Source organism: Scomber scombrus, unplaced genomic scaffold, assembly GCF_963691925.1.
Source record: "Scomber scombrus unplaced genomic scaffold, fScoSco1.1 SCAFFOLD_141, whole genome shotgun sequence".
In the NCBI taxonomy this organism is placed as follows: Eukaryota; Metazoa; Chordata; class Actinopteri; order Scombriformes; family Scombridae; genus Scomber; species Scomber scombrus.
The window spans coordinates 61,698-85,468 of NW_026910214.1; the positions used below are offsets into that span (position 1 = coordinate 61,698).

At 41.9% G+C, this 23,771-nt stretch overlaps 1 protein-coding gene across 1 annotated transcript in view; it reads left to right on the plus strand.

Moving 5' to 3' along the window:
* Positions 1-23,337, plus strand: part of mast2 (microtubule associated serine/threonine kinase 2) — a gene marked incomplete in the record, with an annotated part of 55,350 nt that extends 32,013 nt beyond the window's left edge. Inside the window, 22 exon segments of the mRNA XM_062415004.1 lie at positions 1,476-1,608; positions 1,707-1,778; positions 2,812-2,878; positions 3,602-3,707; positions 3,709-3,811; positions 4,659-4,784; positions 4,787-4,796; positions 5,535-5,667; positions 6,366-6,531; positions 7,846-7,947; positions 8,570-8,692; positions 8,790-8,899; positions 9,780-9,934; positions 11,562-11,704; positions 11,797-11,970; positions 13,126-13,374; positions 15,312-15,538; positions 16,564-16,686; positions 16,896-17,032; positions 17,562-17,749; positions 18,699-19,267; positions 19,945-23,337. Of these exon segments, the coding sequence (XP_062270988.1) occupies positions 1,476-1,608; positions 1,707-1,778; positions 2,812-2,878; positions 3,602-3,707; positions 3,709-3,811; positions 4,659-4,784; positions 4,787-4,796; positions 5,535-5,667; positions 6,366-6,531; positions 7,846-7,947; positions 8,570-8,692; positions 8,790-8,899; positions 9,780-9,934; positions 11,562-11,704; positions 11,797-11,970; positions 13,126-13,374; positions 15,312-15,538; positions 16,564-16,686; positions 16,896-17,032; positions 17,562-17,749; positions 18,699-19,267; positions 19,945-21,507 (4,779 nt within the window).
* Positions 23,338-23,771: the final 434 nt, after the last annotated feature.

The window sequence follows — 23,771 nt, forward strand, 5'->3', positions numbered from 1 at the left end:
TCACAAACCATGAAACCCTTTTATAAAAAGCCCATTTATAAAAAGGTTAAACAGTCGACCGGACACCACTCCTCTCTTCCTCTCTTCCTCTCTATATCATCTCAGTTTTTAATTAATAGTAATTGTGAGGATGAACCTGCAGCAGAATTCATATAAATGCATGAGTTCATTCAGTGAGGATCGCTGGAGAGAGAGAGATGCTCATTAATTATAAGTTTTAACTTTTTTAACTCTCTTCACTGATCACATGCATCAAATCACTAATGTTTCCATGTCTGAGAAACACTTAATTAATGTCTGTTTCTGTTTAAAGTCAAGCTTCAGAGAGGAGATATCAAGCTTATTATTGGATTCATTCATCATACATGTGTCATAATCAAATATAAAATGTTATTATATGAAATTGAATGTAATGAATCTGGTAGTTTTGTAGTTTTATAAGATTTTAGATATGTTTTTTGTCCTTTAACGTCTTAATAAAGCCGTTAAAAGTATTAACATAAAAGACAGTTTTATATAAAAGACAAAAACAAGCATCAGTTTAACAGATGAATCAAATTAAAAAGATTTAATTTAGTGTTTATTCTTCTTCAGGATCATGTTTAAAAAAGGATTTAGCAAGTTTTATTATTGGATTAACTCAAAATCAGTATTTATTATAGTTAATTATCTTCATTTAAATCCATGCTGAACACGCCTGCTGTCATCTATCTACACCAAAATGGAAAAGACTCATTCATAAACTAAATAATGTTATTTACTTGGGTTCAGGAGAGTAAATAAGGTCACATGTTTATTAGTCTATAGTGGTGGGATAAGATTAAATTCTAAGTCTAAATCATTAAAATCATGGCGATACTTTCGAGTGTTTGTTAAATTATCTCACTTTTTGTTTTTTTTCCTTCTCTTATCCACTGTAAAAAATAAATGTTGTTTTTACAGGACAAAACTGGCAGCTGTGGTTCCCAGAATACATCTGTGAAAAATACAGCAAAACTGTAATAATCCAAACAGAATAACCTTTAAATTTAACAATTAAAAGATGTATCTAATTTACATTTTAATCCATTAAATTCACTATTAGATTTCTGCTGAATTAGCATCAATATTATGTTATTAAACCTCTTATCTTATTTCAGTAAGATTTATGTCCAGTTGTTTCTTATTGTACATAGAAACCAAACAAACATTATTTAACTCAGTATATTTAACATTTAACTGATTATTTCTATAAATTCTCCTCAAAATCTACCTGACAAATAAAGTATATATTATATATTATATGTATTCTATAATAATAATAATAATAATAATAATAATAATAATAATAATAATAATAATATTAATAATGTCATTTAAACTGAAATTGTATTGCTGTTTGTATTACGGTTTTTCTGCATATGTTTTTTGGGTTTGTTTTTTTACATATTCTTTCTTTAAAAATGAACATTTATGCCCCCCCCCCCCCCCTGCAGGAGTTTGACCCAGAGGAGTTTTACCACTTGTTGGAGGGCAGCAGAGGGTCATGCTAAGAAGGCCAAGGCATCAAGTCGGACATTCCTCGCTACATCATCAGCCAGCTGGGCCTCACCAGGGATCCCCTGGAGGGTAAAACATCACCATCATCACATCATCTCTATTTCATTGCATTTAATATTTTATATGTTTATATAGATTTTATATTTATGATCTGTGTGTCTTTGTAGAAATGGCCCAGCTGAGCAGCTACGACAGCGGAAACCCAGAAACCCCCGAAACCGACGACTCAGTGGATGTAAGTAAAGAAAAATATCAGTAAATGTTAAATAGTCAGTCAGTATTTATTTATATATCAGCTTTTATGCAGTTTAGTTTAGTTTAAAGTGATTCACAAGTAGATTTACGTGCTGATAATAAGACAGAAACAATATAAAGAAAAGGAATAAAAACAATTTCAGACCAATTAACGTGAGAGAAAATAAGAAAATATTTGTAATTTAAAACAGTCAAATAAAAAATAATAGAGAATAAGAGAAAAAAGTTTATTAAATTATATTAGTTCATTATTAGACTAGAAACTAGATTAAAAAGACAAAAGAAATATAGACCGATAAAATTGATAAGATTAAAATATATATATATAGAATGATGATAATAATAAAATAAGTTAACTTTTCAAATACAAATTTTAAAACATCAAAACAAATAAAATAAAAATATAATAAAACTATTTTAATGTTGTTATAAACTTTATTGTTGACTTAATTAAAAAGATAACTCAGACATTCACAGTTTATTATATATAACCTCCAGTCAGAGGTTTTTTTCACTAAAACTTGAAATAGTATAATAATAGTACATTTTTTGATTCAAACATTGTCCTTTATTATACAATAATAAAAAATAATAATAATAATCATTTTTATTTATAGAGCACTTTTCTAAACTCACGTTACAAAGTGCTTCACACAGGGCATCAGTTAAAATCTACGGGTCACACAAAGCAGCAGAATTCAAACAAGCAAATAATAAAAAACTACATTAAGTATCAATAAAAATCAACAAATTCTATAAATCTAGAAGACTTGAGCAATTAGAGAACTTAATAAAATAAACAACAGTATCATCAGCAAAAGGGCGAATAGTAAGATTCATAAAATCTATAAAACCCCATAAAAATCAGTGATCTATGCAGCTAATAAGATAAAATAAAACTTTTAAAAAGATAAAAGATATAATATATATTTTTTAAAGATGAGATTTAAATGAAGTCTGTTTTGTTGTCTGTTTGTTTCAGAGTCGAGGAAACACAGTCCTGCTGCTCCTCCGCAGCCTAAACCAAAACACCTCGAGAGGAAGACTTCGAGAACATTAAGCTCATCAGTAACGGAGCCTACGGGTACGATGATGTGATCAACTCATTATAATGATTTGGGGTTTTCCTTCATTCCTTCCTTCCTTCCCTTCCTTCCTTCCTTCCTTCCTTCCTTCCTTCCTTCCTTCCTTCCTTCCTTCCTTCCTTCCTTCCTTCCTTCCTTCCTTCCTTCCTTCATTCATTCATTCCTTCCTTCCTTCCTTCCTTTCTTCATTCCTTCCTTCCTTCCTTCATTCATTCATTCCTACCTTCCTTCATTCCTTCCTTCATTCCTACACTTCCTTCATTCCTTCTTTCCTTCCTTCCTTCCTACCTTCCCTCCCTCCCTCCCTTCCTTCCTTCATTCATTCATTCGTTCATTCATTCCTTCCTTCCACCCTTCCTTCATCATTCATTCCTTCCTTCCTTCATTCCTTCCTTCCTTCATTCCTTCCTTCCTTCCTTCATTCATACGTTCATTCATTCCTTCCTTCCACCCTTCCTTCATTCATTCATTCCTTCCTTCCTTCATTCCTTCCTTCCTTCATTCCTTCCTTCCTTCCTTCCTTCCTTTTTTCCTTCCTTCCTTCCTTCCTTCCTTCCTTCATTCATTCATTCATTCATTCCTTCCTTCATTCCTTCCTTCATTCCTTCCTTCCTTCCTTCCTTCTTTCATTTATTCCTTCCTTCCTTCCTTCCTCCCATATTTTAAGTGAAGTCTTATGCATCGATTAATATAAAAACGTCTTCTCTTCTTCTTGTTTTTAGCGCCGTGTTCCTGGTGCGGCACAAAGAGACCCGGCAGCGTTTCGCCATGAAGAAGATCAACAAGCAGAACCTGATCCTGAGGAACCAGATCCAGCAGGCCTTCGTGGGAGCGAGACATCCTCACCTTCGCTGAGAACCCGTTTGTTGTCTCCATGTTCTGCTCATTCGAGACGAGGAGGCACCTCTGCATGGTGATGGAGTACGTGGAGGGTAAGAAGATGATGATCAGTAGTATTATAATTATTATAGAGTATTATTATTATAGCTTATTATTAGCAAGCTGTGGTAAGAAGGGGAGAAGGAGGGATGAGGGAGGGGAGAAGGAGGGATGAGAGAGGGGAGAAGGAGGGATGAGGGAGGGGAGAAGGAGGGATGAGAGAGGAAAGAAGAAGATATGAGGGAGGGGAGAAGGAGGGATGAGAGAGGGAAGAAGGAGGGATGAGTGAGGGGAGAAGGAGGGATGAGGACGGAGAAGGAGGGATGAGGGACGGGAGAAGGAGGGATGAGGGAAGGAAGAAGAAGATATGAGGGAGGGGAGAAGGAGGGATGAGAGAGGGGAGACGGAGGGATGAGGGAGGGGAGAAGGAGGGGAGGAGGGAGGGGAGAAGGAGAGATGAGGGAGGGAAGAAGGAGAGATGAGAGAGGGGAGAAGGAGAGATGAGAGAGGGAAGAAGGAGGGATGAGAGAGGGGAGAAGGAAGGGATGAGAGAGGGGAGAAGGAGGGATGAGGGAGGGGGGAGGAAGATATGAGGGAGGAAAGAAGGAGGGGTGTGGGAGGGAAGAAGGAGAGATGAGAGAGGGGAGAAGGAGAGATGAGAGAGGGGAGAAGGAGAGACGAGAGAGGGAAGAAGGAGGGATGAGAGAGGGGAGAAGGAAGGGATGAGGGAGGGAAGAAGAAGGGATGAGAGAGGGGAGAAGGAGAGACGAGAGAGGGAAGAAGGAGGGTATGAGAGAGGGGAGAAGGAAGGGATGAGGGAGGGAAGAAGAAGGGATGAGGGAGGGAAGAAGAAGGGATGAGAGAGTAGTTGTTTAATTAATCACATCTTTCCTCTTTCAGGAGGAGATTGCGCAACGCTGCTGAAGAACATCGGAGCTCTGCCGGTAGATATGGCTCGTATGTACTTTGCAGAAACCGTCCTGGCGCTGGAATATCTTCACAACTACGGCATCGTACACAGAGACCTGAACCTGACAAGTAAGAGACACACGTGCCATATTTCTGTCCTTATAGTTAATCATACGTGCATTGCATGATTTCTTATATTTAAGTCAAAAGCAGGACTGAGACTGTAACTAACAGAGTCCTTTATTTTTACTCTTAACAACAAGATAAAGCAGAATATATAATAATCTAATCTGAAGCATAATGTAAAATAACTTCTGGACTCAACAGCACCACCTGGTGGTTGAATCTGTTCATCTCACACAGACTCATAAATTAACCTAATTATTAGTTAATTAAACCATTTAACCCTCTGTTGTCCTCGAGTCAAGTAAGGAAGGGAGGAAGGAAGGAAGGAAGGAAGGAAGGGAGGGAGGGAAGGAGGGAGGAAGGAGGGAGGAAGGAAGGAAAGAAGGAAGGTATGGGGAGGAAAGAAAGAGAGAAGGAGGGAGGGAAGAAGGAAGGAAAGAAGGAAAGAAGGAAGGTAGGGGGAGGAAAGAAAGAGAGAAGGAGGGAGGGAGGGAAGAAGGAAGGAAAGGAAGGGAGGAAGGAAGGTAGGAGGGAGGGAGAAAGGAAAAGAGGAAGGGAGGAAGGAAGGAAAGAAGGACAGAGGAAATAAGGAAAGAAGGAAGGTAGGGGGAGGAAAGAAAGAGAGAAGGAAATGTTCACTATTTGTCTCCTAATCTACTAATATGATGTTTTTTGGGGGGTTGTTTTTTTTTAATTAAGCAGCATTAAATATTAAACCTTTCTTATTTTCTTCTCCTTCAGTCTTCTGATCACATCCATGGGACACATTAAGCTGACGGACTTCGGTCTCTCTAAGATCGGTTTGATGAGTCTGACCACGAACTTATACGAAGGACACATCGAGAAAGACACGAGAGAGTTTCTGGATAAACAGGTAACAGCTGGAGGGATGATTTTAATCTTTATTTCAACTAATTATGAAATAACTTCATGCTGAGGTTTAATTTAAATTACTTAAAGCTTGTTTGGAAGGAGGGAGGAAAAGAGGAAGGAAGTAAGGAGAGAAGGAAGGGAGGAAGGAAATGAGGTAGGAAGGGAGGAAGTGAGGAAAGGTGGAAGGAAGGAAGGCAAGGAAAGGAGTAAGGAGGGAGGGAGAGAGGAAAAGAGGAAGTAAGTATGGAAAGAAGGAAAGGAGGAAGGAAGTGAGGAAGTGAGGAAAGAAGTATGTAAGGAGGAGGGAGCAAAGAAGAGGGAGGGAGGAAGAAGGGAAGGAAGGCAGGAAGAAAAGGAGGGAAAGAAGGAAATAAGGAAGGAGGGAGGGAGGGAGAAAGGAAAAGAGTAAAGAAGGACAGAGGAAAGAAGGGAGGAAGGAAGGAAAAAAGGAAAAGGGGAGGGAGAAAGGAAAAGAGGAAGGAAGGAAGGAAGGAAGGACAGGGAAGAAGGAAGGGAGGAAGGAGAGAAGGAAAGAAGGAGGGAGGAAGGGAGGAACAGTCAAAACAGATTGGGTCAATTTGACCCAGGAGGACGACAGGAAGGTTAAAGAGGCTGAATATCTAAGAAGGAAAAGTTTAAAATATAATACACACACTATAACTCAGCTTCTTCCCTCTGTGCCTTGACTTCCTTCCTCAGGTGTGCGGTACTCCGGAGTACATCGCCCCGGAGGTGATTCTCCGTCAGGGCTACGGCAAGCCGGTGGACTGGTGGGCGATGGGAGTCATCCTGTACGAGTTCCTGGTGGGCTGCGCTCCTTTCTTCGGAGACACACCGGAGGAACTGTTCGGTCAGGTGATCAGCGGTGAGTCCAGCCTGCTAAGTCCTGATCACCATGGTTACCCTTAGCAACAAGTAGTTTATTCAAGTGTACTACGAGTATACTTATTTTATACTAAAACTGAGGCAGTATACTTGAAGTTTACTTTTTATAAACTATATTTTATATACTTAAGATTAGTATAGTGAAGCATACTTATAGGCTTATACTGAAAAGTATAAAGAAACGTTATACACTTCTACTTGTACTTTAGTAGACTTTTTACTTCTTTCTGCCACAAAGTACTAATACTTAATATATCTTGATCCAAGTACAGAATAAGGTCAACTTCTTCTTCTTCTTCTTCTTCTTCTTCTTCTTCTTCTTCTTCTTCTTCTTCTTCTTCTTCTTCTTCTTCTTCTTCTTCTTCTTCTTGTTCTTCTGCTTCTTCTTCTTCTTCTTGTTCTTCTTCTTCTTCTTGTTCTTCTTCTTCTCCTTCTGCTTCTTCTTCTTCTTCTTGTTCTTCTTCTTCTTCTTCTTCTTCTTCTTCTTCTTCTTCTTCTTCTTTCTTCTTCTTCTTCTTCTTCTTCTTCTTCTTCTGCTTCTGCTTCTGCTTCTGCTTCTTCTTCTTGTTATTCTTCTTCTTCTTCTTCTGCTTCTTCTGCTTCTTCTTCTTCTGCTTTTGCTTCTGCTTCTGCTTCTTCTTCTTGTTATTCTTCTTCTTCTGCTTCTGCTTCTGCTTCTGCTTCTTCTTCTTGTTCTTCTTCTTCTTGTTATTCTTCTTCTTCTTCTGCTTCTCCTCCTCCTCCTCTCCTTCTCCTTCTCCTCCTCCTCCTCCTCCTCCTCCTCCTTCTTCTTCTTCTTCTTCTCTCTTCTTCTTCTTCTTCTTCTTCTTCTTCTTCTTCTTCTTCTTCTTCTTCTTCTTCTTCTTCTTCTTCTTCTTCTTCTTCTTCTTCTTCTTCTTCTTCTTCTTCTTCTTCTTCTTCTTCTTCTTCTTCTTCTTCTTCTTCTTCTTCTTCTTCTTCTTCTTCTTCTTCTTCTTCTTCTTCTAATATTGATCTGTGTGGTTCAAACTCTTAAACACAGATGTGTGTTGATGATAGTTTCATGTGTGAGCCTGAGGCGTTTCCAGCAGCCGGCTCCACTCTCAACAAATAAAATCAATGGTGATATTTTTCTCCTCTGATATAAAAGTCGAGTCAATGATCTTAAACCCGTATCGATCTCTGTGTGTCTCGTTATGACGGAGACTCTGCTGTGATGCACGCTGGTATAAAGACTATCACAGTGTGACATCAACATGTTTCTCATCATGTGTGTGTGTGTGTGTGTGTGTGTGTGTGTGTGTGTGTGTTTCAGATGAGATCATCTGGCCCGAGGAGGATGAAGCTCTTCCTCACGAGGCTCAAGACCTGATCTGCAAACTGCTGAGACAGAATCCACTGGAGAGACTGGGCACAGGTAACACACACACACACACACACACACACAAACATATACATGCACACACACACACCACACACACACACGCTCACACACTCACACACACACACACACACACACACGCTCTCACACACACACACACACACACACACACACACACACACGCTCTCACACACACACACAAGCTCTCTCTCTCTCTTTCGCTCTCTCTCACACACACACACACACACACACTCTCTCTCTCACACACACACTCTCTCTCTCTCTCTCTCACACACACACACACACTCTCTCTATCTCTCTCTCTCTCACACACACACACACACTCTCTCTCTCTCTCTCTCTCTCACACACACACACACACACACACACACACACACACACACACACATACACCTGCACACACTCTCTCTCTCTCTCTCTCTCTCTCACACACACACACACTCAGGAACTCAGGATATATATTATATATTTTGTCAAAGAAAACGTCTCATATCCTCATATTTCAATATAACAGGAAGTGAGATTATTATATTTCTCACTCAGAACAGTTCTGAGTAAGAACCGTTGAGTCTTCTGGTCAAATCTCCTCCTCCATCCTCCACTCTTCATCTCTCTCTCTCCGTCTTCCTCTCCACAGGAAGTGCGTTTGAGGTGAAGCAGCACTCGTTCTTCACAGAGCTGGACTGGAACAGTCTGCTGAGACAGAAAGCCGAGTTCATCCCTCAGCTGGAGTCAGAGGACGACACCAGCTACTTCGACAGTACGTCCCCCCCCCCCCAAAGAAAGCTTCATCAAACAGTCTTATCAGTGTGTGCTCGCTGTCTCATCACTGTGTGTGTGTGTGTGTGTGTGTGCAGCCCGTTCAGACCGGTACCACCACTTGGACTCGGAGGATGAAGACGACACTAATGATGAAGAACATGTGGAGATACGACAGTTCTCCTCCTGCTCGCCTCGTTTCAGCAAGGTACGAACACGTCATATTGACCCAAACCTTATCTAAATATCATAACATGAACCTGAGCAATATAATAGTGTAATAATACATTATATATGGATTGGAGAGTGGATGCTACACAGACTGCCATTATAGTTGGGGAGTTGGAGTTATTCTACCTTTAATTCCATATAAGTAAATACATTTATTAAACATAATTAATAGAGTTTAAACATTGTATAGTTTATAATCCAACTGCAGCCATTTGACCCTTACATACTGTTCAGGGTCTAATTTGACCCATTTTGAGATTTGAGAGAAAGAAAACCTCCCCTTTTAAAATGTTTACTTTTAGCCACTCATTGTAATGTGACCCAGAATATACAAAAATGGAAATATTCTAACTTTTTAAAAGCATTTTTGTGCAGCTGATACACATGTTTGACTCATTTTGATCTAAAAATTCAATAGCCACCATTCAAAAACACTGTTTATTCACATGTAATATAATTCACTGAAATGGTTAGGTTCTCCTGGGTTAAGTAACACTGGACCAGTATATATCACGTGATTTTTGTTCATCAACAAAAAGCATGAAAACTAAAGTATAAACTCTCTCTGCTCTCTGAAAAGCTTCATTAAGGATTGAAGTTGTTCAGAAATTATATGCAGAGACTAACTATGAGGGGATACTATGAACAGTATGTAAGGGTTAAGTGTACTTGAGAACATAATAAAATACTACCTGGTAATATTAATTAACTCAACATGCATTAAAACAACTGTGAATGTGTACAGGTGTACAGCAGCATGGAGCGTCTGTCCCTCCATGAGGAGAAGAGAACTCACCTGCTAGCTTAACTTAACTTAACATGGATTAAAATGACTATAAACTATACTGTGTGTGCAGGTGTACAGCAGCATGGAGCGTCTCTCCCTCCACGAGGAGAAGAGAACTCCTCCTCCAACCAAACGCAGCCTCAGTGAGGAAGGAGGAGATCGCATCGACAGTCTGAGCGGACTCAAGTCCAGAGATCGATCCTGGATGGTGGGATCCCCCGAAATGTGAGTCCTTCACCTCTAGAACACTAGAGTAGATTATTTATTGTCATTGTATAAAAAGAAATTCATGTGCACTGGGCTCAAATATGCAAAAATAAATAGAGATAGATAAAAATAAATAAATGCATCCGTTCATTCTATATCTACTAAAACCAGACTGTCTCACACTTTATAATCAAGATCACTTCTACATTAAATTAAGTATTTTATTAAGAAGTTATTTATTAATTCATGCAGGAAACAAGCTGATGTGACTAGGGTTGGAAAGGGTTGGAAACTTTCCATGGGAATTATGGGAATATATGGGCATTAATGGGAATTAACAGGAAATTTTGAGTAATTTATACAAACTGTATCAACTGTATACAAACATGAATGCAAACTAATACAGTTTTAGGGGAGATATTCAACTGTATTTACATTAAATCTGTTTTTTTTTAACTAAGATTATGCTACATGATTTTTTTTAATCTATGTACATTTAAATTCCCTTTTATATAAAAATGCAATTTTGTAAATTTCCAGTTTATACGTGTTGATTCCCATTGAAAGTTTCCAACTTTGAAAATTCTGTCCCTCTGATTGTGTAATGTATTGTGCTGTGTGTGTTGTCTCTTCTATTTGTATTTTATCTATTTATTTATTTATTAGGGACTACGGATGCAAATTAGCAGCTTTGCTATAATCCGGCATGTTTACAGAGATGTTTAAATATCGATGTTCATTAATGTGCACTGTCCCTATCCAAAAAAAAAAAAAAGCATTCCCAGAATTTTTGCAACCTTAGATGTTAGTCGCTTAAATCAGCTTGTTGGTTCTCTCAAAGTAGTTTGTAAAAAATAACATTATCTGATTTAAGATCAAATATTTATGGTAAGAAACATCACTTACTTGCTGTTCAGTGTGTTTATAAACTGTTACAGCTGCAATAATACAAATAGATAGTTCAATCATTTGGACATCAACATATAGAAACACTCTACTAACCCAAAACTACCCAAAACTATGAGAGTTAAGAGGCCAAAAAAAAAACAAAAGATGAAGGAAGGACCCAGAACTTGCTCCCCTAACTTATAAGAAAATGCATAATCCAATCTAATGAAACAAAGATGCAATAACTGGACTATCCCCATCCTGAAAAAGAACCCTCCTGAACCTGTGAACCAATCAACCTGTCAATCACCACGTAGCCACGCCCTAATGCATACCCTGCTTTATCGTCACATATAAAATCAGGGAGGCCAAAATGTCCCAAATGAACATCATACTGCATTGAAGAAGGCTTTAAACTAGCGATTGAGACCATAAACACATTTTGAAAACGTTTACTGAGGTTAGAAATCAAGTGAGAAGTTGGTGAATTCTCCATTGACTTGTATAGAGACGGAAGTCCTTTTGACACCAAAACGGTCGCCCCCTGGTGGCCTTTTGATAGAATGCAGTTTTAAGTTACTTCTGCGTTGGCCTCATTGCAGAGGACCGGAGCTCCCCGCCTGGTTAAAACAGATCCAACCACCAATCAGCTCATCAGAAACACCTGAAAGTGAAAAAGAAAAAGAGACATTCTGTTATATGTTTGTAGCTGTAAATGTGTCTCATCTCATCTCTTCTTCTTCTTCCTCTTCCTCAGTCTGAGGAAGCGTCTGTCAGTGTCCGAGTCGTCCCACACAGAGAGCGACTCCAGTCCTCCTCTGACTGTCCGTAGACGCTGCTGCTCAGCCATCATTGAGATGCCTCGCTTCGCCATCTCCTCCGAGGAGGAAGGAGCTCAAGGTAAGAAAAAAAAAAAAGCACAGGAAGTAAAGTTCAGACTGACCCAGAATAAAAGATAAAGGTATTGAATGTGACGGTGTCTCGTCTCTCAGCCGGCAGCCGTAAGAGTCCCAGCCTGCTGGGTCTGAGCGCAGTGAGAGGACCACGCAGTGACGAGCTCCCACTGGCCATCCCAGAGCTCCCAGTAGAGAGAGAGCTGAAACTGGACGAGTCTCCCACCACACCGAGCTCCACATCCAGCCAGCTGAGCAAAGCTTCACACACACGTCAGTTCAGATGTGATACTAAATTGATGTTTTTTTTCTTTTTAATGTTATTTTTTTGGGTGTTTTTACCTTTATTGGAGATTTAGTGGCAGATAAGCTGACAGGTAGCAAAGAGAAAGAGAGAAATTAGTATAATATGCAACAAGATCATGTGGGCCGGACCATTAAAAAGATGGAAGGAAGGAACGAAAAGAAGACAGGAAGGAAAAATGGAAGAAAGGGATGAAGGAAAGATGGAAGGAAGGAAGGAAGGGATGAAGGGCTGAATGAAGGAACAAAGGGAGGAAGGAAAGATGAAAGGAAGGAAGGAAGAAAAGAGGGAAGAAAGGGAGGAAGGAATGAAGTAAGGAAGGAAGGGAGGAAGGAATGAAGGAAGGAAGAAAGGGAGGAAGGACAGAAGGAAGAAAGGGCTGAAGGAAAGATGGAAGGAAGGAAGGAAGGACAGAATGAAGGAAGGAAGGGATGAAGGACTGAATGAAGGAAGAAAGGGAGGAAGGCCGGAAGGAAGGAAGGAAGGGATGAAGGACAGAATGAAGGAAGAAAGTGAGGAGAGACAGAAGGAAGGATGGACAGAATGAAGGAAGGAAGAAAGTGAGGAAGGACAGAAGGAAGGATGGACAGAATGAAGGAAGGAAGAAAGGGAGGAAGGACAGAATGAAGGAAGAAAGAGATGAAGGAAAGATGGAAAGATGGAAGAAAGGGAGGAAGGACAGATGGAATGAAGGAAGAAAGGGAGGAAGGACAGATGGAAGGAAGGAAGAAAGGGAGGAAGGAAAGATGGAAGGAAGGAGGGAAGGGAGGAAGGACAGATGGAAGGAAGGAAGAAAGGGAGGAAGGAAAGATGCAAGGAAGGAGGGGAGGAAGGAAGGAAAGGAGGAAGGAAGGAACTGATGAAGGACAGAATGAAGGAAGAAAGGGAGGAAGGACGGAAGGAAAGAAGGGATGAAGGAAAGATGGATGGAAGGGAGGAGGGACAGAATAAAGGACGGAGGGAAGAAAAGAGGGAAGAAAGGGAGGCGGGAAGGAAGGAAGGAAAGTAACTTCAGAGAAGAACCAACTGAAATATTCCTGCAGGATTTCTATAAAACGTTATAAAGTGTTAAAGTCTCTAATGTGCAGATACTGATGTGACGTTCTGTCTCCGTCTCCTCTCAGCTGGTAGTTCAGGTGACGTGTGTGACCGTGGTAACGGTACGACAGGCGGAGCGTTTAAACCCTCAGCAGCAGCAGACAGCGACTCTCCGTCTACTCCTAAAGCCATCAGCGACCTGGCGGCTCGGCGAGCTCGTCATCGTCTGCTCTCTGGAGACGCAGACAAACACACGACCACGCAGAGCTCCAGACCGCTCAATAAAGTCATCAAGTCGGCCTCCGCCACCACGCTGTCACTCATGATCCCTGCAGGTGGGTGTCGAGGTCAGAGAGGGTCTTACTTTAATGTTTAGACTCCTTATGTTCTCATTAGATGGTTAGATGTTAGACAATTCCTTCCTCCCTCCTTCCTTCTTTCCTCCCCCGTACCTTACTTCCTTCCTTCCTTCTTTCCTCTGTCCTTCCTTCCTTCCTTCCCTCCTTCCTTCCTTTCTTCCCTCCTTTCCTTCCTTCTTCCTCCCTCCTTTCCTTCCTTCTTCCTACCTTCCTTCATCCCTCCCTCATTTCCTTCCTTCCTCCCTCCTTTCCTTCCTTCTTCCTCCCTTCCTTCCTCCCTCCTTTCCTTCCTCCTTCCTCCCTCCTTTCCTTCCTTCTTCCTCCCTTCCTCCCTCCTTTCCTTCCTTCTTCCTCCCTCCTTTCCTTCCTTCTTCCTACCTTCCTTCATCCCTCCCTCATTTCCTTCCTTCCTCCCTCCTTTCCTTCCTTCTTCCTCCCTTCCTCCCTCCTTTCCTTCCTTCTTCCGTCCTTTCCTTCCTTCCTCCCTCCTTTCCTTCCTCCTTCCTCCCTCCTTTCCTTCCTTCTTCCTACCTTCCTTCCTCCCTCCCTCCGTTCCTTCCTTCCTCCCTCCTTTCCTTCCTCCCTCCCTCCTTTCCTTCCTCCCTCCCTCCTTTCCTTCCTTCCTCCCTCCTTTCCTTCCTTCTTCCTCCCTTCCTCCCTCCTTTCCTTCCTTCTTCCCTCCTTTCCTTCCTTCTTCCTCCCTTCCTTCCTTGACACGAGGACAACAGGAGGGTTAATATTTTGCATTGTAACAAAAGTCAGCCTTCAGATTTCTTCTTCATGTCCATCTTTTTTCAGTGTCTGAAAACTCACTTTAACTAGTTATTGATTATGTATTGATATATTTAATAAACATCAATAAAAGACTCAACATGCAGAATAAACCATTGCATTAAATGTTTTGCATCTCTGCAGTGGATTATTAACTTTTACTATATTCTAACCTCATCTACAGTATTAATGGTAATAATATTTACTATTCATCCTTTTTTATTATGTTTAAAATTGTCCTATTTCTTAAATCTCTTTTCATTTTTCATGTTAACTAAGCAAATTGTATTTCTTCTTTTTGTATGAAATGTGCTCCAAAAATCCTTTTTTTATTATAATTTAGTTAATGTTATTTTATATTTTATATTATTTTTATTTAATTGTAGATATTTTATCATTTTTATGTTTTTTATTTTATTTTATTGTTTATTATTTCTCATCATTCAACTGGAATTTACTCAAATAATTAAATTAATTTTAAACTATTGATATAATATTTATAGTACTACCAAAGCAGGAAACAATAAATAAATAATTAAATAAAAATAATAAAGGGTATAAGTGAAACACATTAAAGACAATTATAAGTATGAAATGTGCTATATAAATAAAGTTTTATTATTTTTTTATATTATTTTATATTTTATATTATTTTTATTTTATTTTGTTTGTTTTATATTTTTATTTTATATTTGTTTTAATTATTTACTTATTATTTTTTAATTGTGAGTACAATTGGAACTAATTAAATTAATTTTAAATAGTAATTAATATAGTATTTATAGTATTACCAAAGCAGGAAACAATAAATAAATAATAAAATAAAACAATTAAAGGAAGAAGTGAAAAATATTAATGGAAAGTATGTTATAAGTATGAAATGTGCTATATAAATAAAGTTGTATTATTATTATTATTTGTACAATGAGAACTGACTCAAATAAAACTAACAAACTAACTTTAATGAAAAGTAATTAACTTCATTTATATAGTATTTATAGCATTACTAAAGGAGGAAATAATCACAATAAAATAATTAAAGGAAGAAGTGAAAGTCAAAAAACAGTGATTGTAGTTAAGAATAAAAATAAACCTCATATGGACTTTTATTTAAAACTCTATTATCTATTATCCCTCTGCAGATCACCACGGAGCATCCCCATTGGCCAGCCCGATGTCTCCTCACTCTCTGTCGTCCAATCCGTCGTCTCGTGACTCGTCTCCGAGCCGCGACCTCTCTCCGGCCGTGAGCAGCGTGAAACCCGCCATCATCATCCACCGAGCGGGAAAGAAGTACGGCTTCACCCTCAGAGCCATCCGGGTCTATATGGGAGACTCTGACATCTACACGGTGCATCACATGGTCTGGGTGAGTCACTGCAACTAGTTATTTATTATGATGTCACTGCAGCTGTTTATGCTTAAACCAGGCGGGGAGTTCTGGTCCTCTGAAATGAGGCCAACGCGGAAGTAACTTAAAACTGCATTCTATCAAAAGGCCACCAGGGGGCGACCGTTTTGGTGTCAAAAGGACTTCCGTCTCTATACAAGTCAATGGAGAATTCACCAACTTCTCACTTGATTTCTAACCTCAGTAAACGTTTTCAAAATGTGTTTATGGTCTCAATCGCTAGTTTAAAGCCTTCTTCAATGCAGTATGATGTTCATTTGGGACATTTTGGCCTCCCTGATTTTATATGTGACGATAAAGCAGGGTATGCATTAGGGCGTGGCTACGTCGTGATTGACAGGTTGATTGATTCACAGGTTCAGGAGCTCGGACAGATAGACTGCAGGAAATAGCCGTGAACTTGTTTCACACCAACAGTTTTTTCTGGAGTTTTGTGGTTATAGTCGTAACAGCTAACTTGGTTAGCATCACCAGGTTGCCGGTGTAGACTGTGGTAGATCCAGCCCTTGCCCCTCCTGATGCCCATATAAGAAGAATCCGTGTTTTTATTTTTCCCAGCATGCACCTGAAATATTCAAGATGGCGCTGCTCAGATCCGATACTATTGGCCTCAAAGCAGCAGTCCACAAACCAATGGGTGACGTCACGGATGTTACGTCCATTTCTTATAGAAAATAGTGATATAGTGAGAAGTTGGTGAATTCTCCATTGACTTGTATAGAGACGGAAGTCCTTTTGACACCAAAACGGTCGCCCCCTGGTGGCCTTTTGATAGAATGCAGTTTTAAGTTACTTCCGCGTAGGCGTCATTTCAGAGGACCGGAACCCCCCGCCTGATATAAACTCACATTTACTAGTTTTTGAGGTGTATTTGACTGCAGCTTTTTTATGTTTAAAACGAGGCAGAAAAACTCACTTTAACTAGTTATTGATTATGTATTGATGTATATTTAATACTCCCCCCCCTCCCCCCCCCCCTTCAGCATGTGGAGGAGGGCGGTCCGGCCCACGATGCAGGTCTGAGGGAAGGAGACCTGATCACTCACGTTAACGGAGAAGCGGTTCACGGTCTGGTTCACACTGAGGTGGTGGAGCTCATTCTGAAGGTAAGAAAACACATGAAGAAGAAAAATCAAATTATGATGATAAAACACATGAAGAAGAAAAATCTAATTATGATGATAAAACACATTAAACATCAGTCTGAGTGAACTGAAACATAATAACAAGTGTGTGTGTGTGTGTGTGTGTGTGTGTGTGTGTGTGTGTGTGTGTGTGTGTGTGTGTGTGTGTGTGTGTGTGTGTCGTCCATCAGAGCGGAGCTAAAGTGTCGATCGCCGCCACACCGTTTGAGAACACGTCCATTAAGATCGGACCAGCGAGGAAGACGGGACACAAATCCAAGATGGCGAGACGCAACAAGAAGACCAAGACCAAGGAGGGACAGGACAGGTGTGTGTGTGTGTGTGTGTGTGTGTGTGTGTTTATGTTAATGTGTGTGTGTGTGTGTGTGTTAGTGTATGTGTGTTAGTGTGTGTGTGTGTGTTAGTGTATGTGTGTTAGTGTGTGTGTTAGTGTGTTAGTGTGTGTATATGTGTGTGTATATTAATGTATATTAATGTGTGTGTGTGTGTGTTAGTGTGTATATGTGTGTGTGTATGTTAATGTGTGTATATGTGTGTGTGTATGTTAATGTGTGTGTGTGTGTGTGTGTGTGTGTGTGTGTGTGTGTTAGTGTATGTGTGTTAGTGTGTGTGTGTATATGTGTGTGTGTATGTTAATGTGTGTATATGTGTGTGTGTATGTTAATGTGTGTGTGTGTGTGTGTGTGTGTTAGTGTATGTGTGTTAGTGTGTGTATATGTGTGTGTGTGCGTGTGTGTGTGTGTGTGTGTATATGTGTGTATATTAATGTGTGTATTTCAGCAGTGATCACATGTCTAACTCTTCTTTATTTCCTGTATATATTTTCTCTTCCTCAGTAAGAAGAAAACGTCTCTGTTCAGGAAGATCACCAAACAAGCGTCTCTGCTTCACACCAGCCGTAGTCTCTCCTCTCTGAACCGATCCCTCTCCTCTGGAGAGAGCGGACCCGGCTCTCCGACACACAACCTGTCCCCACGGAGCCCGACGCAGGGCTACAGGTCCACACCTGACTCCACACACTCAGGTAAGACACATAGGAGACTTTTTGACTGTTCCTTCCTTCCTCCTTCCTTCCTCCTTCCTTCCTTCCTTCCTTCCTTCCCTCCTTCTTTCCTCCATCCCTTCCTTCCTTCCAACTGTCCTTCCTCCCTCCTTCTCTCTCTTTCCTTCCCTCCTTCTTTCCTTCCCTCCCTCCTTCCTTCCTTTCCTTCCTCCCTCCTTCTCTCTTTCTTTCTTCCCCTCTCCCTTCCTTCCTTCCTTCTGTCTGTCCTTCCTCCCATCCTTCTCTCTCATTCCTTCCCTCCTTCTTTCCTCCCCTCCCTCCTTCCTTCCTTTCCTTCCTCCGTCCTTCTGTCTTTCTTTCCTCCCCCCTCCCTTCCTTTCCTTCCTCCCTCCTTCTCTCTCTTTCCTTCCCTCCTTCTTTCCTCCCCCCTCCCTTCCTTCTTTCCTCTGTCCTTCTTTCCTCCCTTCCTCTTTTCCTTCCTTCTTCCTCCCTTCCCTCCTTCCTTTCTCCCTCCTTTACTTCCTCCTTCCTTCCTTCCTTCCTTCCTCCCTCCCTTCTTCCTTCCTTTCTTCCTTCCTTCCTTCCTTCCCTCCTTGCTCCCTTCCTTCCTCCCTACCTTCTTCCTTCCTTTCTTCCTTCCTTCCTCCCTCCTTTCTTCCTTCCCTTCTTCTTTCCTTCCCTCCCTCCTTCCTTCCTTTTCCTTCCTCCTTCCTTCCTTCCTTCCTTCCTTCAAATCAATTTCATTTATAAAGCATCAAATCACAACAAAAGCACTTAATTTATTCACTTAAATACAAAAGAGAAGTCTATTCTTAGTGTTTGTGCACAGAGAAGCTTTCCTCTTATAATAATAAGTAATAAAAAGCATCTTTTAATAGAGGAGGACTGGCTTTCTCTTACATATATTTCTCTCTCTGTGTGTTTACATGCATTAATAATCTCCTTCTTCTTCTTCTTCTCTTCCTCTCAGTGGGTGGAAACTCGTCTCAGAGCAGCTCTCCCAGCTCCAGCGTCCCGAACTCTCCGGCCAGCTCTGGTCACATCCGCCCGAGCTCCCTTCACGGTCTCGCCCCAAAGCTCCAGCGCCAGTACCGCTCCCCCCGCCGCAAATCCGCCGGTAACATCCCTCTCTCCCCTCTGGCCCGAACCCCCTCCCCGACCCCTCAGAGCAGCTCCCCTCAGCGCTCCCCCTCCCCCCTCCCAGGCCACACTCTGGCCCAGTCTGCAGTGGGTCAGTCGTTCCCGGTGAAGCTCCACTCCTCGCCTCCGCTGGTGAGGCAGATATCCAGACCGAAGAGCGCCGAGCCCCCGCGTTCTCCGCTCCTGAAGAGGGTCCAGTCTGCTGAGAAGCTCGCCTCCTCGCTCTCCAGCTCGCCTGCATCGTCCTCTGGAGCAGCTGCAGCAGCAGCAGCAGCAGCGGGGGAGAAGAAGATGGCTGGAGGAGCGACTGTCGGGAGCAGAAAACACAGTCTGGACATCTCACACTCAGAGTTTAAGAAGGAGATTCTGCAGAGAGAGCCGAGCCTGCAGAGCCTTCAGGTAGAAAGATGTTTCATAGCAACACTGACAGCTTATAATGACTTCATGACTGTGTCTTTGTTTTACTGCAGAGTGTATTTAGAAAGATTCATAGGTTATAAAGTCACTGAGTCAAGTGTACTGTCATACCCTGAAGGATATGATGAATAGATATATAAATAAATGTTATTCAAGTGCTGTTATAATCGAAATTATAGAGAATTGGGAACCAAATAAAGTTTATAACAACAGCTGGTGGAAAAATGTGACCAATGTGCCTCATAAACATAAAGTAGTCGTACTAATTTGACACATTTAAAGCTATTTCAATTAAAGATGGAGGCTAAACTTAAGATGTAAGAACTAAAACTAAAATCTAAGATAAGTAGAATAGTTTATTGTCATTTTGTAGAGGTTAGTGAAATATCTGCTGCACTGCCTGAATGAGGCTCAAATAGAAAGAGTTAAGAATATAACTTATATATATAAGTTAAAATCACAAAATGCACAAATGCAGCACTTATATATTGCACATGTATAATAAAAATGTCCTTATAACTATATAAACATTATATTAACTAACACCAGCTTTTCTGTGATGTCAGTTTAATTAATGGAGAGTATGTGTAGTGACTTATTAACGATGCATAATGTGATATTTGATCATATATTAATGTGTTATTTATTTCTCATTGTAGGAATCAGCCAGCGAGGGTCTTCTGTCCTCAGCGGGTCGCGGCGTAGAGAAAGGCAGTCTGCAGAAACACTCGTCCTCATCCAGGAAGTTAGGCCGTCAGGAAGGAGACGGCAGCGGCGGCCTCGGCTCTGTGTCCGGCTCGCTGGGTCTCGCCCCCGGAAAGAGCAAACTGAAGGACAAGCTGTCGGCCATCCGCCAGGACCGAGCCGAGCGGAGGGAGTCGCTGCAGAAGCAAGACGCCATCCACGAGGTCGACTCCTCCGAGGACGAGACGGACGAAGGCTCCGAGGACAGCCAGGAGGGACGCAGGGGGGGGGCCACGTTCACCCCTCCTCCCTTACTGAGGCCTACGACTGTGAGGACGGGACCTGGAGGCACGCTGCCGTCCCTCTGCCTCTCTCCCTGCACTCCTCACGCCACCTTCAGCCACACGGGGGTGTCGCAGATCGGCAGGCCCACCCCCTCGCACACGCTGCCCTCTGTCGCTGAAATCAAACCCGGGCAGATCTCCTCCTCTTCCTCCTCTTCTTCCTCTGTGGCTGCGTCCTCTGAAAACGGCGTAAGACAAGAGAGGAAGTTTCTGGAGCCGAGCGTTCCCTCTAAACCCTCTCAGGGCCCGCTTCCCTTCTCCACTCCAGGCAGTGCGTTCATCTCAGTCAGCAAGGACACGTTCCTCAAGCCGAACCCTCCGCAGGATTTAAAGAGCATCAGGGGGAAGACCTGTGCACCTGAGCCTAAACCAGAACCGGACAGCTCTAAAACTACAACTCCCACCACCACCACCACCCCCACCTCCACCACCCCGTCTACCACAGACTCCCAAAGCGCTACGACTACACCGGAGACGCCCCGCACCTCCTGCTCCTCTCCAGGAATCCCCAAAGAGAAGAAAGAGGCAGATAACCGCCGCCTGTGTGCCGCCGCCGCCGCAAGTCTGACCACATCCCCCTCTTCTTCTTCTCCTCCTCCTGGATCCAGCTGCAGCTCAACCTCCGCTCAAGCTCCGCCAGTTGAGAGCGGCGTCGATAAAGTAGTTTCCCAGCTCGCCACGGTGGCTAAAAGCGTCCTGGGTCCCGTTAAACTCTGCGGTCCTGCGGAGAAGACCTCAAAAGACCAGAAACCATCCAGAAGTGGCACCCCAGAAATCCCTCCAGCTGACCCGTTCTCGTTCCCCGCCAGGCAGGTCACAACCCCTCAGTCTCAGGCTCAGTCGCCTCAGCTTTCAGAGCCGCCGAGCAGACAGAAAAGCCCGTCACCGTCTGCCCCGCAGAGGCCGGCCAGATCACCGGCGGCTGCAGAAAGAAGCGCGTCAGGATCTGCAGGTGGAGAGAGCGCCGCCACATCTGCACCTGCATCAACATCTGCACCTGCACCTGCATCAACATCTGCATCTGCATCTGCACAGCGGCTCGTGGTAGCAGCCGCTCAGCCTGCAGTCACCTCCAGCCACGTCTCCTCCTCTGCAGCATCTGAGCCCCAACGCAAGAGGTCCGAACCCCAGACGACAACAACCACCGCGTCCGCCTCCTCACAACAAGATAAAACAACCAGCAAGAAGACGTAGCAGCAAAAAAACAAACAATTGTACAGATCTCTCTCACACACACGTTCAGTTTCAGTGCTGGCTGGCTTGGGGTTGTTTTTTTTTTTCTTCTTCTTTTTAAAGAATTCACACAAAAAACTGCATGTTAGTAACTAATCTGAGTTTTTGACTGTCGAAGACGTGAAGCAGAGAGGAGACAGATGTGGTCGTAGTCCTAGTCCCATTCCAGATGTTCTGTGCTCTTTATGTTTAGTGTGAGTTATTATTATTATTATTTTTTTTTTATAGGTGTCCTGACTCTTGTTTTGGGTTTATGCTTCAGATTTAAACACCACTTAAACAGTAGTTGGTGTTTTTTTTTCTCTCTTTCTGCAAACATGCAAACATGCAAACATGCAAACATGCACGGGGGCTAAAAATAAAATATAAAGGGCGCTGTGGTCCATGTTACACACACACACACACACACACACACACACCTGCTGCCTCATTATCTTTCACGCTACACTTAGGAATAAAGAGCAGCTCTATATTTTGCAGCCTGTGTAAACGCATTAGTGGGTTTTTTTTTTAATAGGACTAAATGGTAAATTTGCAGCATCAACGTGCACACAAATTAAATTCTCTCTCTCCTCTCGCTGCCGTCATCGTCCCCGTAGATCCGACCCTGCAGCAGCTCTGCAGACGTGGTTCAGATCCTTTAAAGAGATCTGTTTTAAAATCACTGTCGGATTAGATTAGATTCAATTGTGGCTGATTGACAACATTTAAACTGACTCTGCAGTTTTAATCCACAACCTCCATCACTCCAAAACCGACCTGTACATCAGAATTTTTGCAGGATTTTTGCAGGATTTTTGCAGAATTTTTGCAGATTTTTGCAGATTTTTGCAAGATTTTTGCAAGATTTTTGCAGAATTTTTTGCAGAATTTTTGCAGGATTTTTGCAGGATTTTTGTTTGACTTGGAAAGCATTTTCTTTAGTGAATCCGTCACATTGAACATCATGCCAGCTTAATGGTGTGTGTGCAAACTCTCCCAAATTAATCTGCATCTGAATTTAATGCAACTTTGGACCAGGACTGCAGGCGAAGTTCAGATATTTTGAAGACATCCCTTTAAAAATCACTGTTGGATTAGATTAGGTTAACTTCCATCACTCCAAACCTTCCTGTACATCATATTTACTGAATTGCATGAATTCTCTTGGTCCCACAAACTTGAAAAAAGACTTTCATGCCATCTTAACTGAATGTGCACACTCTCCCAAATTGCAAAAACTCCCCAAAAAATGCAACTTCGGTAACAATAAAAGGACAAATGATGGATCGGCTAAACTACTCAAACTCATAATCCCATTGCCTTGATGTTACAGGGTTGTCAAGTCAAGTTTGGGTTGCATCCAAATTCCACTAAATGAAGTTTATAATAGCCTGAGACAGATTCCACCAAACAAATCCAATGTTATCAATTAGTTTATCCAAATCTTTTATCTTCTCCTCGCTCGTCATTTAGTAGCAGAAGACGCACAGTGGAAGGTTTTTAAGATGCTCTATCCAATTTACTTCACTAAGAACGTAGAGAAGGAGAGAGGATTAACCCAACTACACTACATTTGATTAAAGGGGGTTAAAGGATGCAAAGCTTTCACACTATTACACACAGATATACAGAAAAGTAAGGCTCCAAAAATGCTCCAGACGCAGAAATCCTAAAACACTAGTGTTGTGTTGTGTTGTGTTGGACCACCACCTTTATTTTGTATTTCTACCCCCCCCCCCCCCCCATTCATGCCCCCCCGATGGCTGCAGTAGTTTTATTTTGGTATCTGGACCAACTTGCTGTGTTTTGTTTTTGCCTCAAATGCTGTAAAGTTTTTACACTTTACTTTTGTGTGTGTGTGTGTGTGTGTGTGTGTGTGTGTGTGTGTGTGTGTGTGTGTGTGTGTGTGTGTGTGTGTGTGTGTGTGTGTGTGTGTGTGTGTGTGTGTGTGTGTGTGTGTGTGTGTGTGACGGAGACGGAGCGAGAGAAAGAGAGAGAGAGTAAGAAGAGCATTTGTTGGATTTGTGCATGGTTATCTATGTATATATATAAGAATATTTAAAAGTCTGTTGTGCATCTGTTTTATACCCTGAGTGTGTGTGTGTGTGCAGGTGTGTGTGTTTGTGTGTGTTATAGGAGTTTAATTTTGTGTTCAGGACACCCTGCTACCTGTGTATATGGGCCGAGCTCTCTCTCTCTCTCTCTGTCTCTCTCTCTCTCTCTCTCTCTCTCTCTCTCTCTCT